Source organism: Daldinia caldariorum (genome assembly GCF_022478825.1).
Source record: "Daldinia caldariorum strain CBS 122874 unplaced genomic scaffold F4812scaffold_7, whole genome shotgun sequence".
NCBI classification, from domain to species: Eukaryota; Fungi; Ascomycota; class Sordariomycetes; order Xylariales; family Hypoxylaceae; genus Daldinia; species Daldinia caldariorum.
The window spans coordinates 665537-685034 of NW_025953043.1; the positions used below are offsets into that span (position 1 = coordinate 665537).

At 47.8% G+C, this 19498-nt stretch overlaps 7 protein-coding genes across 7 annotated transcripts; 4 read left to right on the plus strand and 3 right to left on the minus strand.

The window, feature by feature from the left end:
- Positions 1-374: 374 nt before the first annotated feature.
- On the plus strand, positions 375-1955 carry F4812DRAFT_450955 (uncharacterized protein; the record flags this gene model as incomplete). Its single annotated transcript, XM_047936149.1, has 1 exon — positions 375-1955. One exon carries the CDS (start codon positions 375-377, stop codon positions 1953-1955), a length of 1581 nt encoding a protein of 526 aa, XP_047790659.1.
- A 3580-nt stretch (positions 1956-5535) lies between these two features.
- On the plus strand, positions 5536-6944 carry F4812DRAFT_363357 (glycoside hydrolase family 11 protein). Its single transcript, XM_047931874.1, has one exon. It carries the CDS (start codon positions 5783-5785, stop codon positions 6434-6436), a length of 654 nt encoding a protein of 217 aa, XP_047790660.1. The 5' UTR covers positions 5536-5782; the 3' UTR covers positions 6437-6944.
- A 670-nt stretch (positions 6945-7614) lies between these two features.
- On the minus strand, positions 7615-9149 carry F4812DRAFT_426383 (mitochondrial glycoprotein). Its single transcript, XM_047934007.1, has 2 exons — positions 8537-9149; positions 7615-8457 (listed from the first exon to the last, which is right to left on the minus strand). The coding sequence occupies exons 1-2, from the start codon at positions 8899-8901 to the stop codon at positions 7941-7943; spliced, it is 882 nt and encodes a 293-aa protein (XP_047790661.1). The 5' UTR covers positions 8902-9149; the 3' UTR covers positions 7615-7940.
- A 230-nt stretch (positions 9150-9379) lies between these two features.
- F4812DRAFT_426385 (uncharacterized protein) lies at positions 9380-10133 on the minus strand. Its single transcript, XM_047934008.1, has 2 exons — positions 10000-10133; positions 9380-9949 (listed from the first exon to the last, which is right to left on the minus strand). The coding sequence occupies exon 2, from the start codon at positions 9945-9947 to the stop codon at positions 9717-9719; it is 231 nt and encodes a 76-aa protein (XP_047790662.1). The 5' UTR covers positions 9948-9949; positions 10000-10133; the 3' UTR covers positions 9380-9716.
- A 1070-nt stretch (positions 10134-11203) lies between these two features.
- On the minus strand, positions 11204-11941 carry F4812DRAFT_458785 (translation machinery-associated protein 16; the record flags this gene model as incomplete). The annotated part of the gene is made up of 4 exons (XM_047937413.1): positions 11204-11352; positions 11410-11543; positions 11612-11699; positions 11773-11941. The coding sequence occupies 4 exons, from the start codon at positions 11939-11941 to the stop codon at positions 11204-11206; spliced, it is 540 nt and encodes a 179-aa protein (XP_047790663.1).
- Positions 11942-12401: 460 nt separating this feature from the next.
- On the plus strand, positions 12402-16235 carry F4812DRAFT_426392 (uncharacterized protein). Its single transcript, XM_047934009.1, has 4 exons — positions 12402-13121; positions 13190-13337; positions 13397-15788; positions 15889-16235. The coding sequence occupies exons 1-3, from the start codon at positions 13109-13111 to the stop codon at positions 15552-15554; spliced, it is 2319 nt and encodes a 772-aa protein (XP_047790664.1). The 5' UTR covers positions 12402-13108; the 3' UTR covers positions 15555-15788; positions 15889-16235.
- Positions 16236-16559: 324 nt separating this feature from the next.
- On the plus strand, positions 16560-19312 carry F4812DRAFT_426399 (ring finger protein). The gene is made up of 5 exons (XM_047934010.1): positions 16560-16691; positions 16769-16783; positions 16878-17276; positions 17375-18808; positions 18889-19312. Exons 3-5 carry the CDS (start codon positions 17183-17185, stop codon positions 18957-18959), a joined length of 1599 nt encoding a protein of 532 aa, XP_047790665.1. The 5' UTR covers positions 16560-16691; positions 16769-16783; positions 16878-17182; the 3' UTR covers positions 18960-19312.
- The last annotated feature ends 186 nt before the right edge of the window (positions 19313-19498 follow it).

The following is a 19498-nucleotide window of genomic DNA, read 5'->3' on the forward strand; positions in this document are numbered from 1 at the left end:
GAGCTACACTATCGCGATGAGAGTGTTCATCGACGTGTGCGTGAATACTTTGCAAGCTTCTGGCGGTGTCACGGTCAGGAATCACTCAGATATCTAACTCCGCTAGATATCATCGTGACTCCCTCCCTGACTTAGCACTTGAGTCAGGCCTTTCTTCTTGTATATAAAGCCGTCTTGCTGCTTCGCTGCAAGGCTTTCGATTTTTTTCTCTTTTTGTTCTCCAGAATATCGTCCTTAGGAACATAACCAAACATATCAAACATATCAAACATAAACCGCACGTACCACCTGAATACTTTCCCCGTCATCTTCAAGAGGCTAGCGCCTCATACCTGGTCACACTGATGCCTTCTCAAGCAAGCAATCTGTTCACGATGCGTAAAAGGCGGTCACCGACTGGCGAGGACATAATAACCACACGGCCTCGAGGTCGCAACTTACAAACCCGGACAACCAAGCCACTTGCTAATGCCTCTACGAAACGCACACGTTCGCTTCCTGCAGTAAGCCAACCATCGCCAATGCTGGATAAGGAAGACCACCTCGGTTGGCAAGAACCACTTTCGGTATGGAACCAGAACGCACCTCGCGTTTACATATGCGTGGTACTATGCTTCCCGTGCGATAACCAACGGCGGACAGATGCAATCCGTCATATCGAATCTGCTCTCAAACGTCTAGCGAGAGAACGACCAGTCTTCGCCGGGAGGCTTCAGGCTAGCAGTAACAGCGGGAACGTCTCGCTTCACCGGTCACCCTCACAGGATATTCCTTTCCAAGTGCTCCCCGCAAGCGAAACGAGTCGGCAAGAATATTCGCGGATGAAAGAGGCCGAATTCCCACCTGGTACATTCGTCGGCCCTCGATTTGGCGCCTCGGGCATTGTAAGCTCCAACCTTGAATCGGTACCAGTATCAAAAGTGCAGGCAGAGTTCCCTCCCGGAGGCCTACTGCTTTCCATCTTCCTACACCACGGGTTGGTGGATGGAGGATCATTGCGCGTGTTTCTGGAATGCTTTGCCGCTCAGACTCGGAACACACTAGTTAACTTACCTTCAGAACAGACGTTTCCTATGTTACATAACCGGAATCAGAAAGGTCCAATTACCATACACAATAATAGTTCTACTTTCAAGAGCCTGCTATCACAATGTCCAGAATATACGATGCTAAAGGATCTTAGCGGCCCAACGCAGCCGCGGATTCTAAAGATTGGGCCACCTATGGCCAATATCGAGAAGACAGGCAAGATCTTCGTTTTCAGGAACGAGCGACTGCAGGAACTTCGAGAGCTGATTCGGTCTCGAAATGGCGGAGTAGAGTCGCCGTCGGCCTACACAAGCTTAGCCGCCCTTGCCTTTGCGCATATCACGAAGGCTCGCGTGGCAGCCGAAAACAACTTACCCGGGGTGCAGCCACGACGGACTGCCATGTTATGGAATTCGGTGAATTGGCGAACGAGAGCGTTCAAGGATGTTACAGATAACTACTTTGGTAATGCAGCTCTACCAGTTGTCACGAAGGCGCTCATGTCTCATGTAATTGCTGCTTGCGACGACGACAACCAGCTGGCTCGTCTTGTCCCGCTTGTAAAAACGTCTATCGACGCCGTCGACCAAGAATACGTCAACCGGCGCCTCGCCATGCTATGCGAAGTGCCTGACCCTCGCCTTGTAGGAGTTAACTACGACCCACGGATACCCGGAGCGCTAGCGTTCAACACATGGCGGCATTTCGGCGCGGATGTTCAATGGAACATACCGGGGGTGCCCGTGACTAGGGCGGATGCAATAAGGAGGGCTCACGGTTCGTGGAGCCTTGGTACAGCATTGATACTCCCGGCCAAAGCGGATTCGATGAAGCAAGAGTTGTTTGTGAGCTTACCAGTTGATTCGATGAGGATGCTATGCGCCGACGCTGGGTGGATGAGATGGGTTGATAGGATCATAGGTTGAATAATGAGGCTGCAACCACTATAATGTAATTATCTAATGCCCAGATCCCTGTTCCTCGATGATCTACTTACTTCTCATTTCCGTGCCGGTTAGGTATTGGTTGTCACCCTGTCGGCTGTGATATCCGAGCTCCAACTCAACCGGTTCTCGCCAGGCTACCCCTTTATCCCTGTTTCTGAATGACATGTCACCTCAATCTACTAGCCTCGTGCGCGACAATACTTTGCTTTTTCTATTCCCGGCAGTACCAAACTTCCAGGATTAGGGGGGGCAGCAAACCGCGGAACATCCGAGCCATATCCGGGGCAAGGTTCCCCCTTCTCGCTCATTCGGCGCCAAGATCATACCGAATAAAGTATTTGCGCACCTAAACAGGAATATTTACGAATAATGAAAATCACCATGACGGATAGATGCACTAGTATTAGGCACTATTACTAAAATCGAAGGGCTATTCCGCCCGCAACGGCTCGGGCCGCTGTATTAAAAGAAAAACAAATTCGGATTTTGATGGAGGCTTTTGAAAATGTGAGAAAATACCTAACCTAATGTTCTCGAATGCACAGCAGCGGGTGCGATGATGATTTGCTTTAGTGTTTGGCTTCAAACTAAAGTGGTAACCTTGTTGCGGTGGTGGTGGTAGTAGTGATGATGATGATGACGGTGGGTAACATTTTTATCTTCGCCATGTCCACTTTCTGTCAGACTGTGAGCAATGGCGATCAATCGATCTACTTTACTGTACGTACTTCTGACAGCCCTATGGGATATCACGAGACTGGATGGGATCGCATAGTTTCAGCCGCTTTCTGAATCGTCTGTCCGGTTTCCTTTTCCATACGGCTAGAAGAAAGCAGAGTAAAAGGAAACGGCATAGTTTGGTCCACTAGATCGGTCGATCAGAAAAAAAATGATGGTTGAGTACGTACAGGCTGGGTTTCAAAACTGACAGAAAACTAAACGACTCATGCAGAAAAAGCTGCTCCCCTGCGGCACAGGAAATCTCGCTGAACCGCGCACCTCCGATGACATAAAATGGTCGGCATGGGCAGCGGTGACGGCGCATCTGCGTACCCGAGTGGAGGAATACAAGGTAGGTATTCCGGATCTCGACCTAAAAGCTTCAACCGAACCCTCTTCAGACCTAAATCAGCACAGGCCGTGGCGCCTTTTATGCTGTGTACCTCTCATAATACCGGAATCATAGTGTCACTGACATCTGCTTTTACCGGATTGCTGCAAGAAAAAAAAAGTAGCTACCGCTATATATGCTCTATGAGATGAAAAGGGCGTGTGTCAGTTGCACATTTTCATATATATCGAGGTACTCTTTTATTTTTCTTCATTTTTCCCTTTTCATTCTGGGGCATTTACACGACGGCCCTAGCTTGTGGAGTTTTTATTCGAAAACAAGTTTACACAATGGTTAGTAATCCCATTTGTTCCATTAGCGTTATAATACGATCCCTTTATTATCCATCGCATTATGATATCTCACCATACTATTACCTCTTTAGTGGCACCTTATACCCTTTTTAGAATGCCGACGTGATTACTTGACGAGTTATTTCGATCTCGTTATCTCTTTAGCTCTTTAGCCCTTAAACTACCTTTCACATCCACGTGGATTCGAAACCCGATCCGGGATCTATACCCTCTCTTCTCTTTACGAAGCTGACTAGGTCCCCCTTGTACGGACCACCTCGATTTCAATGAAAGACATGCTTTGCCACTTATCCACGTTGCACAACATGTGACATACATGAAGATATATGTTGGGGCGGGGGGGTCTATTTATCGATCACCGTGTTTAGTAGGTAGTCTATCCCCTCTACCGCAGTTAAAACCGAGACGCTCTGCTCACTGCTGCCTTCTGGTTAAGACGCATCGGCCAGCGGTATGAGAACCTGCAGGGGGGGGTCGAGCCCGGGTGTTCTCGAACGTCTATTCCCAGAGACATTCCACGTTCGGTCCATCTTCAGTTGAGCGGCTCGGAGATGACCTTTTGAACGGAACTTTCCAAGCTGAACTTGGTCGTCCAGGATCCTAATATGTGAGCCCTGACCAGTCGCATTTCGCAAGTAGAGATATATTGCAGCTTGGCCCTTATCCTACTGTGATATTATGCGGTGTGCTTCGAGGATTCCTTGTGCGACATTCTCCTCCACCCCTAGTCGTTCCGCTCTCGGTTCCGGCCCCGGGTTACACTTCCTCCGTCGCATAATGTTTCTCGTATTGTTTAACGCCGTCTCCCAAACGGTTACCATGATGGCCCCCACCCCGGCCTTTTCAAGTGTAGGGGAAGCGAACGAGCTCAAGAAATATTTAGATATTCTTATAGCATATTTCTTTTGTCTTAACGTACTAGAATTCTCTTCAGACATACTATATTTCGGCAACGGCGCTGTGTATAAGAATTATTCCTTATAAGCGACTGGTGAGATTTTTGACAGACGCTATAAGAACGAACTCATAACAAGTGCACAATACTGATTCATTCTAATTGTGCTCTCACTTATCGTCTCCCTCGCCGTCAGGGATGAATGACTATCTTAATGCCAAGTGACACGCATCTGAGGTTCATGGTGTTCTAGTCAATAAGCAGCCTGCCTTTCTGCAAAGCCAGAACAATTATCTAATAACTCTTTTACATTGCGGACTGACATTGTATCAATCCAAGCTAGCAATGGCTATAATAGTAATGCGAAGACACTATCTTCACATTCCCACATCAAACAAGGTGGACGAACAGCACAGTGTAAACCCGATAATAACTTACCCAGACTTGCATTGCATTACATTGAATTAACAGCTTTTTGTCTTGGGCAAAATCGGCATCTCCTGTGTATAGAAAAGGGATGGGAATATTGGCGTCCCTCAGAGACTGTTAGGAATTCTCATCTTGGTGTTGCATCACCTCATTAAGAACTCCGCACTTATCAGATTCGCCGTGATCGTATGGTCTTAGCACGGCGCGATCATGTCATAAAGACATATGAAGGGGGGACGGGCTTGATTGAGGCCCCACGACATTGAACGCTTAAGGTGGAAATTTCGCATTACGCGTACTACACCGCTACACCGGAGGTTTCGCTTGTTGCGCCTGACAATTACGCCTTGTTGTCGTCGCTGACCTCAGTGTTGATGTTTTCATCGTCAGCTATATCACCATCGTATCGTCGCCGCGGCTCCAGCGGGAGGACATAGCCTGCATGGCGAATAACAGGCAAAAAAGGCAGATTGCCAGATGCGGATGGGAATATATTGGGTATTGGGGAGCCGCAAGAGCCAACCAGGCTTCTCATCAGACGGCTAGACTGGTGGCGCCGCATAAATAGCAGAACATGAAACCGCAATGGCGCAACGCGGCCAGGGGCTCGGCTGGGATGAGCTACAATTTACCCGCCGGCAGAATCTGTTAGCGTTCCATCCCATCAATATCGTGATCCCGGTTCTTTCAACTTGCGCGCTGCCGGCAAAATTGCCTTCCCCACGATGATCGCCGCGAAAACATGCTAATCCTGATCCCATTCCGTCTTCTCGGGTACTAGGAACGGAACTGACGATTCTCCCCCCTTTTTTTCCATGAGGAAGCTTATTGGCTGGAGCGGCCGCGTGACCGACATATGACCAGGTTCGTCAAGTATATAAAAACGATCTTTCCCGCCGCGACGATCATGGACCCTGAAGAAGCTTCTTTGTTTCTTTCCCATCAGACAAGAACCTAGAGAGGACGAAGCTTCCTCAGTCACTCAGCCAGCCAGCCAGCCAGTCAGCCAGTTAATCATCCTCCTCCGCATACACCTACCAAAATCACGACCGTCAACATGCTTGGCTCATCCATCTTCGTCGCCCTCACGGCCGTCGCCGGGGCTATCGCTTCTCCCCTCGACCTCATCACGCGGTCGACGCCCGCGGGCACGGGCACGAACAACGGCTTCTTCTACTCGTTCTGGACGGACGGCGCGGGGCAGGTGACGTACAACAACGGGCCGGGCGGCTCGTACGACGTGACGTGGCGCAACGTGGGCAACTTCGTGGCGGGCAAGGGGTGGAACCCGGGCGCGAACCGCGTGGTCACGTACAACGGGACGTGGAACGGGGCGAACGTGAACAGCTACCTGTCGGTGTACGGGTGGACGCAGAAGCCGCTGATCGAGTACTACATCGTGGAGTCGTTCGGGACGTACAACCCGTCGAGCGGGGCGCAGAAGCTGGGCACGGTGCAGAGCGACGGCGGCGTGTACGACGTGTACCGGACGCAGCGCGTCAACCAGCCCTCCATCGAGGGCACCTCCACCTTCTACCAGTTCTGGTCCGTGCGCCAGCAGAAGCGCGTCGGCGGCTCCGTCACCCTCAAGAACCACTTCGACGCCTGGGAGAAGGCCGGCCTCAAGCTCGGCACCCACAACTACCAGATCCTCGCCACCGAGGGCTACCAGAGCAGCGGGTCCGCCGCTATCACCGTCCAGCAGTCCTAAAGCGGCTGGACAAACCAAAAAAAAAACCCTTTTAACCACCCGAGATCGGGATCGTGTACCCACGTACTGGTTGCCAAGGAATAAAAAAGGGAGTGTGTGAGCTTTGCTGGTCCGTCGCGAACGCCGGCTTCGCGGACCGTGTGGGGGCTTGCTTGCTTGGTTGCTTTCTGATGTATGCTATTAGCCAGTATCGTGTTGTGTTGTGTATCGTCGGGTTCGGATATTACACGATTAGTATATACGGGTTTTACATATGGAAGTTTTGAAATAACGACCGATATTTCCGTGTTCGTGTAGGCGTGAGTGATTCGTGCTAATGAGAGTGAGGTGTAAAACTAGGTGCCTAACCTAACCTAACGTACGTTGTAGACATACATTAGGTACTTCACACATCACTTGGGATCAATACTTGTATGTCCCTAAGCACCTAAGCTCTATAAGTCAAAGCTTATACCTGGTTCATATGGAGACAATATGGATATGTTGAGTCTTTAACCGTATTTTGCCGGGCTCTTGGTTAATCTCGATTTCTCCAGTTCTTATTTTAAGCTCCCTTCGTAGTGCAGAGTCCTTAAGTCGTTACTCAGCATTTGATTTGCACTAGGTTAAAAATAACTCATTTTTTCGGGCAAGTAATAAGAAGATATTGACTATGAGAGAGAGATTAGGGCGTAGCAACTCGCGTTGGAATTCTCTACGTTCAGGTACTTCGTCTAATCTTACTTTCACGTAAACGACTAAAAGGGGTTTAATATGAGCATCTGGTAAATGGTAAGAATGGTATTAGATTAAGTCTCCAGCGGAAAGGGACTGGTACTATTAAGGAATATGTGATGAATTTATGTTATATTGTGAGTCCGATTTAGTAACTTGTAAGTCCTTATAAGGGAGTTGTTAGATTATTATCTCTGAAATCACGGCTTGAGAGATAGACAACTAGGTACCTCACATCTAAAGAGCAATCTCGAGTCTTGTGCTTGTTAGCTCAACAGCGTGCTAACATTGGCTTGATAATTTAGAGGATTCAATAGTGTTGCCGAACCTAGCACCATTAGCTAGCTGGTCTAGTTTAACGAATCCCAAGGGACGCTTCAAGCTGAACTGCCACTGTCTTGTTGAACTCCTTATGTGGCGACTTCTACTTTTTTTTGCTTTTTTTTTTTTAAAAAAAAAAAGAGCAGTCTAGATGTACTTCGATTAGAAGAGACTAAATTATCAGAAGGTACGCAAAGGTAATAGTCTAGAAAAGGTAGGGATACAGCCAAGTTTTTTTCGTAGTCATTCCTAAGATAGGATCTCCCCCTATGGGATATCCATGAAAAGCCTTCATTTCTTATTATACATGTGGAGTTGGTTTTGTTTTGTCATAATACATCAGAAGCGGTTTCCTCTTTGATTTGATTTTTTTCGTTCATCCGCTGCACTCATCATCCGTCCATCAGCCTCTCTTCCATTATATCGTAGGTACGTAACCTGATGGGCCCCTTGTCCCTGCTGAACTGGTCTAAGCCTCAACGAAGTCCTTGACGTCCTTGAGCCAGGCCTGGTACTCGCGCTGCTCCTTGATGTCCATGTAGTCGGGGACGAAGACGGCGAGAGCCTGGGTGACGCCGCGCTCCTCGAGGTAGCGCTCCATGAGAACCTGGAGATCCTCGTCGAGGCTGCCGAAGGGCGGGCCAGGGTAGATGTCCTGGGCGGCGTGAGCGACGTCGGCGGTCTTGCCGTGCGCCATTCTCCCGTCCTTGAAGTAGTAGAAGTTCTCGACGATGATCTGGCCGTCCTGCGCCACCGCCTCGATGTTGAGCGCACCCTTGTCAGGCTTCTCTACCACGATATTTAGTCGACAGGGCACGGGGGCGTCACCACCCTCGAGCTCTTCGTCGAGGCCTTCCTCGCCCTCGGATTGCTCTGAACGTTTGCCCTCGGTCGGGTCAACGTCGTCGCCGAGCACTTCATCCTCGTTGAACATGTCATCGGGTTCAAAGTTGGCAAGATCGGAGATGGAGAAGGTGACAGTGATACTGAGGTAAGAGGTGCGTGTTAGCTAACTGGTTCCTCTAAATTTACGGCTTTTCATCTTGCGCGCCGAGTGAGACTCACGTTTCGTTTCCGAACTTGCGGACCAGGGAGACATCCTCCTTTCCGGGCTCATCCTTCAGCTTGAAAGGGCTATTCGCAAGGAAATCCAGGACACTCGCCGGTGTTTGTTCAGTAGCCTTCATCTCGTTTTCGAACTCAAGCTCGTTCTCAAGCTTAGCTATCAGTGCCTCGTCCACCTCAGCCTCGGGTGCTTGTCTGAATTGCGATGTGGAGAATGCCGATGTGAACTGAGAAGATCTGAGAGGCGCCCATGAGGACTTGAGAAGAGAGCTCGGTTGAGCTACTCTTGACGATCTGAGGGCTGTAGAACTGAGACGGGTAAAGGTGCGAGGCGCGGAGCGCGCAACGGTTCTGAGGGACATCATTTTGAGTTAAATGTGATGGTGAAAGGGAATGAATAACAGAACCAAATTGCGATTTGAAAATTTAGAGGGGAAGGAAGGGGGAAGGGGGGAAGCTTAATGTTGAATGTTAAATGTTGAATGTTGAATGTTGAAATAAATTTTTGACTTTGGAAAGTTCCAAAATTTTTACTTCATGATGGCGATTGGCCGATAACAGATAAGGATGAGAGAAGACCTGAGCTTTTTTGCCCCTCATTGATTACCTACCTTAGGTAGGTAGGAACAGGGATAAAGCTCTCATCCATAGTGGGTCCCTTTAGGTTATCGACTAATACCTTAAATTCTGTTTGATGCATTAGTTTATGTACCTAGATACCTTTCATATGTACCTATTTCCACTACGGGCATTTCCAGGGCTAGCAGCTAAGAGGTAGCTAGCCCCTGAATCCAAAAACAACGAAACGATCTAAGGTTACCTAGGTACCTAGGTAGGTACCTGGTAATTATTAGGTAGTAGATAGAAAGTAGTGTAGGAAGACGATGAAGCCATGCTCAAGTTGATGGGACATATATAGACTTGAATCATGTTTACAAATATATCTGTTCATAGAGTTAGAGTTGGAGCTGCGTGAGTTGATGAATATGTGGTATTTGGTCTTCATATGTAAAAGTCGATTCATAGACTGCCCCGACTGTCTGGGAGGTATGTACTCGATTAGCATGCAACCCCTACGCTACCATATATAGGAGGTACGTAAGGGACCAAGATGCCTTTTAGGTCGGAGAGTCATTGTTATATATCGACCTTGCTTTTCTTCTTCTACTCCGTGCGAAGCTCACGGTCCCGCTGCTCGTACAGTCTGTGTTGGTGGTGAGACCAAGTCGGATTCTTCCTTACATTTCCAACATTGATATCGAGTTCTGCTGGATTTGCCGTCGACGTCACGCCCACAGCTTCCAAATACGCCCCTCGATGTTGCAATTGCGCACGACTTTTCCGAAATCAAAACAATTTCTTCACGACCGCAAACATAGCAGGCTCTTAAATGTTTGACGTATTGGCACATCTCTAGCTTCTTGTGAGTGATGCAAGCTGATTCCGGAAAGGAGAACACATACTAGAGTAACGTGAGGAAGTTTAAAGAAAAGAAATTCGGTTGACTTGAGACTCGGTTCCGTAGAAAGCTGTCCTATGGAACAAGAATCGAAGCCATCTTCCTCTCATACTAAAGTATGCCACGCCTCAACTTATATCACCAGCGATAGCTTTCACTTTGCACTTTAAACAACGCTTGATATTCTTCTCCTCTGCTGTGGTTTTGCAACGCACGACCCACTTAAACTTATAGCTACAACCCTTCTTCCGGCCAATCGGGTAACTAAAGGAGCGAGGAAAACAGATCTTACTCATCCACGCTCGTTGCCCAGAGAGGTCAGTTGGGCCAATCCTCTCGAGGAATTCGGTCTAGGGTAGATAAGCGTTTAGCTTGAAGGAGGTACTGCAGGCCATGGAACTCGGCTTAAATAGCATGAGTTCAGAGAGGACAATGCACTGAGTAAGTAGCCGGATCGGGATGAATGTCTAGAAGATGGCAAGTTTGTGAGATGTCACACATTTACTGGTTGCGGTAGGGAGGACGATCTGATTTATTATAAAGATAGCCGAAGAGGTCGTTTGGTAGTAAGAATGCGAAGGTTTGCGGCTTCGAAACCCCTCGGATCCGGGGTGCAGCTGACGGTGACCATCAGCATCCCACGGCCGTTCGGATACCCGCTTCCTTCGCACGTGCAACAATATAGTCTAAAAACAGGTGCTGCAAATGGTTTTCCGGTTGCAAATGCATCGCGATCCCATACCTGCAGTGACGCTCGCGCTTGGCTGGGTTATGTGCGCTGGCTATGACTGAGCTATCGGATAATCTACTTTGGTCCAGAAGTGTGAAGGGTCCTTCCGATGACACCGACACTGCATTGTTATTGTCAACTTGGCATAAGTGCAGCGGGTTTGAAACTAGCCGGTGTCATCTAGCCTAGCTGCGTTATTTTCCGTCCTAAAAAAAGTCCCGGATGAGTGCCGGCATGCGTGGCTGGTTGCGGAGTTTGCAGGTTGGTACGTGTCAGAGCTGTAGGTAACCGTATGTTTGCGAATCAGCGGTAAAACCAGGCTTGGTTTCCTCTATGGTCTCGGAAACTTCCTACGCCCGTACGTAAGGCCCCGTCTAATCTACGATGAACATAGAAACATCAACCGAGGGTTGAGGGACTTGTAACACATGCATTCTCGGGCTGGGCATATCAAGCGCGTGGGAAGTGGGGCATCTCCTCAATGCTCTCCTCTTGGAGGGAAGCTAGAAGGTTGAACACTGCCGGCGGAAGATATCCTCACCCACTTGAGAGTAGTTAGGTAGGACCAGGAGCCTTCCCACTGGCTTAGTAGCGTGGCATTTTCTTCTGTATCAAGCACCGGGATTACTACCACCCAAACATCGTTAGACAAACATTTACAAATAAATTTGGTGAGATACTGACAGAAACCATTTTGGTACTCTTTCCGAAGCTTATCGACTTTAAGTTTCAGTAAATCTTCCTTGGTACTAGCAGGACGTCCAGGTCGTCGAGCTTTCTTCACTTCATTTAGTTCCTCATCATACTGATGTACAAACCTGTGATTCAAGTTAGCTTGGAAAGATATGGTATTAAATTAAATGCAACGCTTCTAAGAAAGACTGACGTTTTAATAAGCTCATGGATAACATCCATCTGCAGAGGTTGACTTCCATTTTGTCTCAGGGCCTCCTGGAAAAAAGTTGCTCGCTCAACTAGGCCACATAGCAGTTATGTTAGTTTTACAGCTGTAGGATCGAGGAATTTTAGGATATGTTATTGACATACGGTAAGGCCTGTCATTCTTTTTCCTCGATGCCGCAATCTTCTCCAACTTTTCGTCACGAACTTGGGCTCTATGTAGCCTCTTAGAATCGCGGGAGTATTGGTGAAGGGAATCTATAGCCCCCTTCTTTTTGGCAATGGCCTTGCGAGTTCTTTCGAAAGTCTTCGGCATTGTGGAGAAAATGTACTTAAGGTAGTAGGTTAGTGGTGATGAGTGAAGTTGTAGGTGATAAGGACCTGTGAAGTAATCTAAATTATAGAAAAGATGAGTAGGTACTTTTTTTTTTCTTTTTTTTTTCTCCTTCTTTTCTCCTTCTTTTCGATTTGTTCAAGACAATTGGTGGGGTAAGAACAATTTGACCAGGGGTCTTCTTAGCTGCCCCACCCATCAGGTGCATTAGTATATACGTACATCATATGCATACTCGGGGTTAGCCAGCCTCTTGTATAAAGTACCTCCTTTTTGCCACGTCTACTGTCTGATTCAAAGCATCATACTAACTGCCGCTGAGTAAATAATACTTCGTCTGCCCCTCCAGGTTAGTGCTATTGTAGTCTAGCGTATACCGCAAGTACAGGCCATTGGTTCGACCCACGTTGCCCTTTCGACCCGCACGGTGCGCTAAGTGACCTTTGAAAATCGCGGTGTAGGGCTCCGCGACGCGCTTTACTCTTTTATTGAATTACATAGTAGGTAACCTGTAATTCCTTGAGCCGCAGAGGTTGGAATTGCCTGCCCTGCTACCAGGTATTGAACCCTGCTAACCCTGCTAAATACCTACCTAGGTGCATAGTAGGTTGGTAACCTTTAGGTACCTGTTATTACTTTTTCTATTCGTACTTCGTACTTTGTCAGGGTTCCATTTTTTTACATACAATTCCCATGCGTCCAAGTCCTTCACCTTAGATAGTCTTCTTTTATCCATCTACCCAATCTACCAGGACTTCTCTTAATTATATCACTCTTACGCTCTTCTCCTGTCGTACATTCACCTTTTCTTCTTCTTTTCTTCTATTCTAACGCTAGCATCCGGTTAACTTCGTTCCAGAAGCTCAGACCTATTTCAATTGAATGTTATTCTAGGCTTGTTTACATTCGTCGTCAAGTCAATAACATAGGAGCCAAACCGTGTAATTCGCAGCGCGCAAAGTCACAATTCTGTCCCTCGGCCCGCATTGAGCTCGGATTGGCTGAGTACCCCTTGCAAATAAAAGGCTCGATTTTTTTTACTGCGCCGATATCATAACGTGGGGGGTTTCTGGATGGCCACCAAGACAATATAGATTTTATAGTCGCAGTCTGGGCGTTGGAGTACGATTCTCCATATTGCTCCTCAAGATGGGTATTCAAGGTACGTAATTCGTCATAGCATTAGCTAACTTGGAGGAGCATTAAGAGGCACGAGGCTTACTTTGATAGGTCTGCTTCCATTACTCAAATCGATACAACGACCAACAGAGCTGAAGAAGTATGATGGCGAGACGATCGGTGTTGACGCCTATGGTTGGTTGCATCGAGGTGCTGTACCATGTGCCATTGAACTTGCGCAAGGCAAGCCAACCCGAAAGTGAGTCCCCCTGTAAACATATTTTGTATTAGAGAGTGTCCTTCTCACTATCGTGTTAGATATGTCGACTTTGCTATGAACCGAGTGAAGATGCTCAAACATTTTGGCATCACGCCCTACCTAGTCTTCGACGGCGGTTTCTTACCTAGCAAAGCCGCAACTGAAGCGTCCCGTGCAAAACGTCGGGAAGAATGCAGGAAAACCGGCCTCGAACTTCTAAAGGCCGGCAAGCCTTCTCAGGCGCATGCTGAGCTCCAGAAAGCCGTCGACGTTACCCCTGAGATGGCTCGGCATCTCATTGAAGAGCTGAAAAAGGCCGACGTGCCTTATGTAGTTGCGCCTTACGAAGCTGACCCGCAATTGGTATATCTAGAGCGCGAAGGTCACATAAGCGGTATTCTCTCTGAAGATTCAGACTTACTAGTGTTTGGAGCCAAACGGCTATTGACCAAGTTAGATCAGCACGGTCAGTGTATCGAGATCAACCGCAGAGACTTCTGTGCTTGCCGGGAAGTCTCTCTGACAGGCTGGACGGACGCCCAGTTTCGACAAATGGCTATCCTTAGTGGCTGCGACTATCTGGATAGCATTAACAGCTTAGGTCTAAAAACCGCGCATAGGATGATGAGAAAGCACAAGACACCCGAGAAAGTGATCCGCATGTTGCAGTTTGACGGCAAGTATCGGGTCCCTGCTGATTATTTGAAATTGTTCCACCAAGCGGAACAGACTTTTCTTCACCAATGGGTATTCTGTCCCAAGGCGAACCAGCTTGTCAACTTCACGCAACTTAGCCCCGACGTCAAGGTTGATGAGCTTCCCTTTCTTGGACCTCCTATTGAGCCCGAAACAGCGAGAGGAATTGCTATAGGAGACATAAATCCTATCACTAAACAGACTATTCTGCTTCCAACTTTGCCCTCGCCGAGAAAACGTACGGCATCAGGAACCGCCCGCAACGTGCCTCAAACTCGCACGATACGAGAGCCTCCGGCAAAGCCGATTGATTCTTATTTCAAGGGCCATCGTCGAATTCCCCTAGGCGAAATGGAACCGAATTGTTTCTCTGTTGACCCTGCACGTCTTGCTGGTATGACTGAGAATGGCAACCGGCCAATTGTGTACCCGCTCCCAAGACCATATCTGGACGAAACTGATCCCACCACATCTAGCGGCCCACGGGCTTATATCACACGGCCAGGAAGCTCTGCCCGTACTCTTCGACGCCGAACTGAACCGGTAACTAATTTACTCGGCAATGGCGGTCACACTTTGGGTTCTGGGTCTCGACGCCAGACTACCGGGCCGGGAGTCAATGTTTTAAGTAACTCTGAGAGTGGTGGAGCTGTTAACACCGTTCGACCACCTAAGAAGGCACGTTTGTGCGATGATACGAATTCGGGTCGAAGTCCCGGAAAGGAGAAGAGCAAATTCTTCCCACGCGGCAATGTGAAAGGTGCAACTACGAAAAAGACGGAAGGCTATTTAATGTCGGACGATTCCATTGAAGAAGCTCTGAAAGATCTCCCCGATTTTGGTGGATGGGGTGCTTCACTCAAGGACGAGAAGGAAGTCCTGGTCTACCAGGAGTCGCAATCAGCTTTGGCCAATACTGAAATATCTAAGGATGACGAATCATATCATGAGAATGGGAGCAGCGAACCTAGCGAACCGACTTCCTCTGTACAGGATAATGTACTGCCAAACACCCCCAGCCTTGCCAAACGCTTTAGCTACCATGGCCAATCACGTAGGGAGAGCGTCTCTACATCTTCCTCCAGCCGGTCTTCGCTCTCCGGGCTTACCCCTGCCACTTCTGTTATGTCATCTACGTCTTTTTCGTCGGTACAGCTATCAACTGGTAAAACGACTCCAGCGACACCACTACAAACACCGCTTCAACGACTCGGCATCAAGGCGTTGGGACGCGGCAACCAACCGTCCACGCCTACTTTCGTTGCCCCGCGACCTAAGAAGCGTTCTAGCTTAGTCAGGCAGAGTATAGACTCTATGCCTATCAATCCAGCTTTCGTTCCTCTGCCTCCTGTTGACTTGGAAGAGGTAGAGGCGCTACACAGGCCTATTGGTAGCGAAGACCTGATAATACCTGAGAGCGAGAATGAAGAGGCTCTGGATGAGCAAGAGAACTTGGGCTCAGATAAGGGCAGAGCGGCAGGAAATAGACGGATAGACTTATCAAGATTTCTTTTCGCTTAGAGGGAAACTCTTCAGCATACGGTACATACTGTTTTTACAGGTCCCTTAGGGATTTCGACGGCGCAGAATGTGGTCATCAGCATAGCAGAGGAGTTTGGGGCCCGCAACGATCAAGCAAAGGCGTTCCGGCATAAATCATTCGATTAGGTCAAAAGTATCTGCCATAAGTGCTTCCCTTCCCTTCTGGAAGTTGTTAAAGTAGTAATAAGGAAACCATTGGTTATTATTATGATTCTGTAATTGGTATATATTAGCTGGTACTGAATTGTGAGACGGTGTACTCGTAAACGTAATGCATAGCGTAATGTATAGAACATTACATTATAATAGCTACCTAAGGTAATCTTTATTCATGGTGGAAGAATGAAAGAGATGGAAAGTGTAGGTTTCCGATCTCGACTATTATTTGAATCAAAATGATTGAGTTTGTTCTGTGGTTCTAAAGTATAAAGAATAACCGATTGTGCTGCTTCGTTCCCTGGCATATCTCTAGGTACAAATGTTGAATTAGGTGAGTACAATCAGATACCGAAGTATTCATAAATTTCTACTCCACTTCCATCCACTGAGGCGAAGGGCGGACCAGCTGGCAAGATAAAACAATCTAAGTGGATCTATTGTATTGTACAATGCATGGCGCAAATACTGGCAACAAGTTGCGTCAGGAACTCCCGACTGCCGGTGGTGGCAGTAACTTCCAGTTCAGCAAGGCATGGGAAAAAAGGTAGTGTGACCTTGGCCCATCAGCGGCCAGCAGCAGCTGCCAACCCAACCAACAAGCGTCCGATGTATTGTATTGTATTGTATTGTATTGTACAACGTACACGGCGTACCACAGTGCCAACACAGATTACTTCTCTACTTTAATTCCGTAATCTGATTTCATGACACTTTACATAACATCAGCTCAGAACCATCCTAACTTCTTCTGCTTTTTGTCACTTCGGAAAAAAAAGAAAAGAAAAAAAAAAAAAAAGAACACAACCAAGATATTCAGGTTGCTTCTTTTAACGACCGAGGCATCTGTACATATTCCCAACGCCGGGTCTCATATTCACTCTCTTCTTCATTACATTCCAATCATTCAATCTGAACCCCTCTTATCCAGCTGACGAGGTTACCTCCTCAATACTACCTGTTCGCCGCCTCACCCTTTTCTCTTTTTTTTTTTTCATTTATATACCTTGAATCATATGCTTACCTTAGGTACCTAGATACTACCTACTTAGGTATTTAGATTCCTGTTACTCTTTAACCGTGTCGCCCCCGTCTTACCCGCGTATTCGTAGCCTAGCGACACTAATAAGACGACATCCGACTAAGCAACCCTTCGTACTTCGACCTTCCTAAGTTTCCGAATTCTCGAAGGTAGCCCGATACCATATCAACATTTATTTACCGTTGCACGTCGTGCCTTTGGGCAAATCCCGATACGCATTCTCCGAGGCTCGTCGGCGGCGAGCATCCCCAAGCCAATATTATCAACCGACAAGATTCCTCCCATAACGAGAAAGCGGAAAGCCGCTGAGGCGAAGATTTCTGCCGACACTCCCGAGGCCCTTCCCATCAAACGAGTCCTCGCCTCAGCAGCCGCTACAAACGCAGCGCCTCCAACCCCGATTACCGGCATGGATTCAGACGAGGACTTCGTCTCGACTATTTCGAGCGGAGACGATATTATGCAAGATGACACCGACAATGATGACTTATCGGGTGCTGAGGGTATGTCTCATTCCTTATCTCTATCTCTATCCCTATCGCGCACATGATTCCGATGTACACTAATACGCTAACTGACTACTAATATTCGATACGTAAAGACTTCGACGTGTTTGACGATGAACCTGATGACGTACCTGGTATCCTTTCACAAAAGTCGGATAAGAAGAAGGGCGTGTCGTTTGATATCAGTTACAAAGTATACGCGCCGAGCGACATCGAGCACCAGCAAGAAGAAATGATCAACGAAGTTAACATGATCTTGGAAATGAGCAAAGAAGATGCCGCTATCCTATTGCGCCACTTCCGATGGAACAAGGAGCGCTTAATCGAGGATTATATGGATAACCCAACCAAGGTCCTCGAGGCAGCTGGTCTAGGTCCTAGCTCTTCCACTCCGCCTATATTAGAAGTAATACCAGGGTTTGCTTGCGACATATGCTGCGAGGATGAGGAGGGACTTCTCAGTTTCGCTATGAAATGCGGCCACCGCTACTGCGTCGATTGCTACCGACAATACCTCACACAGAAGATCCGCGAAGAGGGCGAGGCAGCCCGTATCCAATGTCCCGCCGAGGGTTGCCACCGCATTATCGATGCCCGGTCCTTGGACTTGCTAGTGACGGCTGACCTAGCGGGTCGATACCAAGAACTACTCAACCGCACGTACGTTGAGGATATAGATTCCCTCAAATGGTGTCCTGCTCCCGACTGCGAGAACGCTGTCGAGTGCCCTATCAAGAAGAAAGATCTGGATAAGGTGGTCCCGACCGTTGCTTGCGCGTGCGGCAATCGATTCTGCTTCGGCTGCATACTTAGTGATCATCAGCCAGCGCCGTGCGAGCTTGTTAAAAAGTGGTTAAAGAAATGCGCAGATGATAGCGAAACCGCTAACTGGATCTCAGCCAACACTAAGGAATGCCCTAAATGTAACTCGACGATTGAGAAAAATGGCGGCTGTAACCATATGACTTGCCGAAAATGTAAGCACGAATTCTGCTGGATGTGTATGGGCCTATGGTCGGAGCACGGGACGAGCTGGTATAACTGCAACCGATTCGAGGAGAAGAGTGGTACAGAAGCGCGCGACGCTCAGGCAAAATCACGCGTGTCTCTAGAGCGATACTTGCACTACTATAACCGATATGCCAACCACGAGCAATCAGCACGTCTGGACAAGGACATCTATCAGAAAACAGAAAAGAAGATGGTGCAGTTGCAGACGGCATCGGGCATGTCCTGGATCGAAGTGCAATACCTTAACTCGGCGTCGCAGGCATTACAGACGTGTCGGCAGACGCTCAAGTGGACGTACGCCTTCGCTTTTTACCTGGCCCGAAATAACCTAACAGAAATCTTCGAGGACAACCAGAAAGACCTGGAGCTTGCGGTTGAGGCGTTATCGGAGATGTTCGAAAAGCCCATTGCGGAGCTGTCGGCACCCAAGCTCAAGGTTGATATCATGGATAAGACAGCATACTGCAACCGACGACGGGTTATCCTGTTGGAGGACACAGCAGATAACTTGGCTAATGGTACGTTTAAGTTACACTCGGACCGCCTCTAGCAGCTGCACGAATTAGAGCTAACCGTTTCCCGTTTTTCTTGGGCGCAGGACGATGGACTTTTAACGTAGACCTCAAGAGCAACACTCCGGGAGCAAGCGGGGCCAGCTCTCGGGGGTAAACTACCTAACCTATATTATGTGTAACGGCATCGATAGATAGAGGAGATGATCACGGCCGGAGTTTGGAAGGCATCATCATTACTATATTGGCCAATTCCAATTCCAATTCACGATGAACGTATATCAGATACAAAGTTTGTGGCTACCATTCTAATTAACTAACAAAAGAACAAGCTAGTATGAACTCTCAGAAGACTTAGACATATTAGGTACGCATTGCTACGAGATTCTCTATCTTAGGTACATTTTAGCGGGAGTCTTGGGAGGAACAATAGAACGTTTTATCAAAATTATAGAAAATAGCAGACGCTGTGGGTTTCGCCGTAGATGTTTTAGTTAATGTGTTATATCTAAAGCAATGTAGTTAAATGCCCAAGCTAAGTTCCTATGGTAAGCTTGATATACTATTACTTGCTATACCATACAGTGCGAATAATTATAACATACATGATAACTTCAGGTACTAGATTAGTAAGAACTTCTAGGTTACGTTGATGCAAGGGACGCCTCTTACCGTGCGGGTCATCTGTCGGAGATA

Bases quoted from the DNA above. Each gene is read 5' to 3' on its own strand.
- F4812DRAFT_426399 (XM_047934010.1), top strand. From the start codon at position 17,183: ATGGATTCAGACGAGGACTTCGTCTCGACTATTTCGAGCGGAGACGAT. The intron at 17,277-17,374 runs GTATGTCTCATT...CGATACGTAAAG, and splicing joins TGACTTATCGGGTGCTGAGG to ACTTCGACGTGTTTGACGAT. The intron at 18,809-18,888 runs GTACGTTTAAGT...TCTTGGGCGCAG, and splicing joins AGCAGATAACTTGGCTAATG to GACGATGGACTTTTAACGTA.
- F4812DRAFT_426383 (XM_047934007.1), bottom strand. From the start codon at position 8,901: ATGATGTCCCTCAGAACCGTTGCGCGCTCCGCGCCTCGCACCTTTACC. The intron at 8,458-8,536 runs GTGAGTCTCACT...CTCTTACCTCAG, and splicing joins CGCAAGTTCGGAAACGAAAC to TATCACTGTCACCTTCTCCA.
- F4812DRAFT_363357 (XM_047931874.1), top strand. From the start codon at position 5,783: ATGCTTGGCTCATCCATCTTCGTCGCCCTCACGGCCGTCGCCGGGGCT.
- F4812DRAFT_426392 (XM_047934009.1), top strand. The intron at 13,338-13,396 runs GTGAGTCCCCCT...CTATCGTGTTAG, and splicing joins CAAGGCAAGCCAACCCGAAA to ATATGTCGACTTTGCTATGA.
- F4812DRAFT_426385 (XM_047934008.1), bottom strand. From the start codon at position 9,947: ATGTGCCAATACGTCAAACATTTAAGAGCCTGCTATGTTTGCGGTCGT.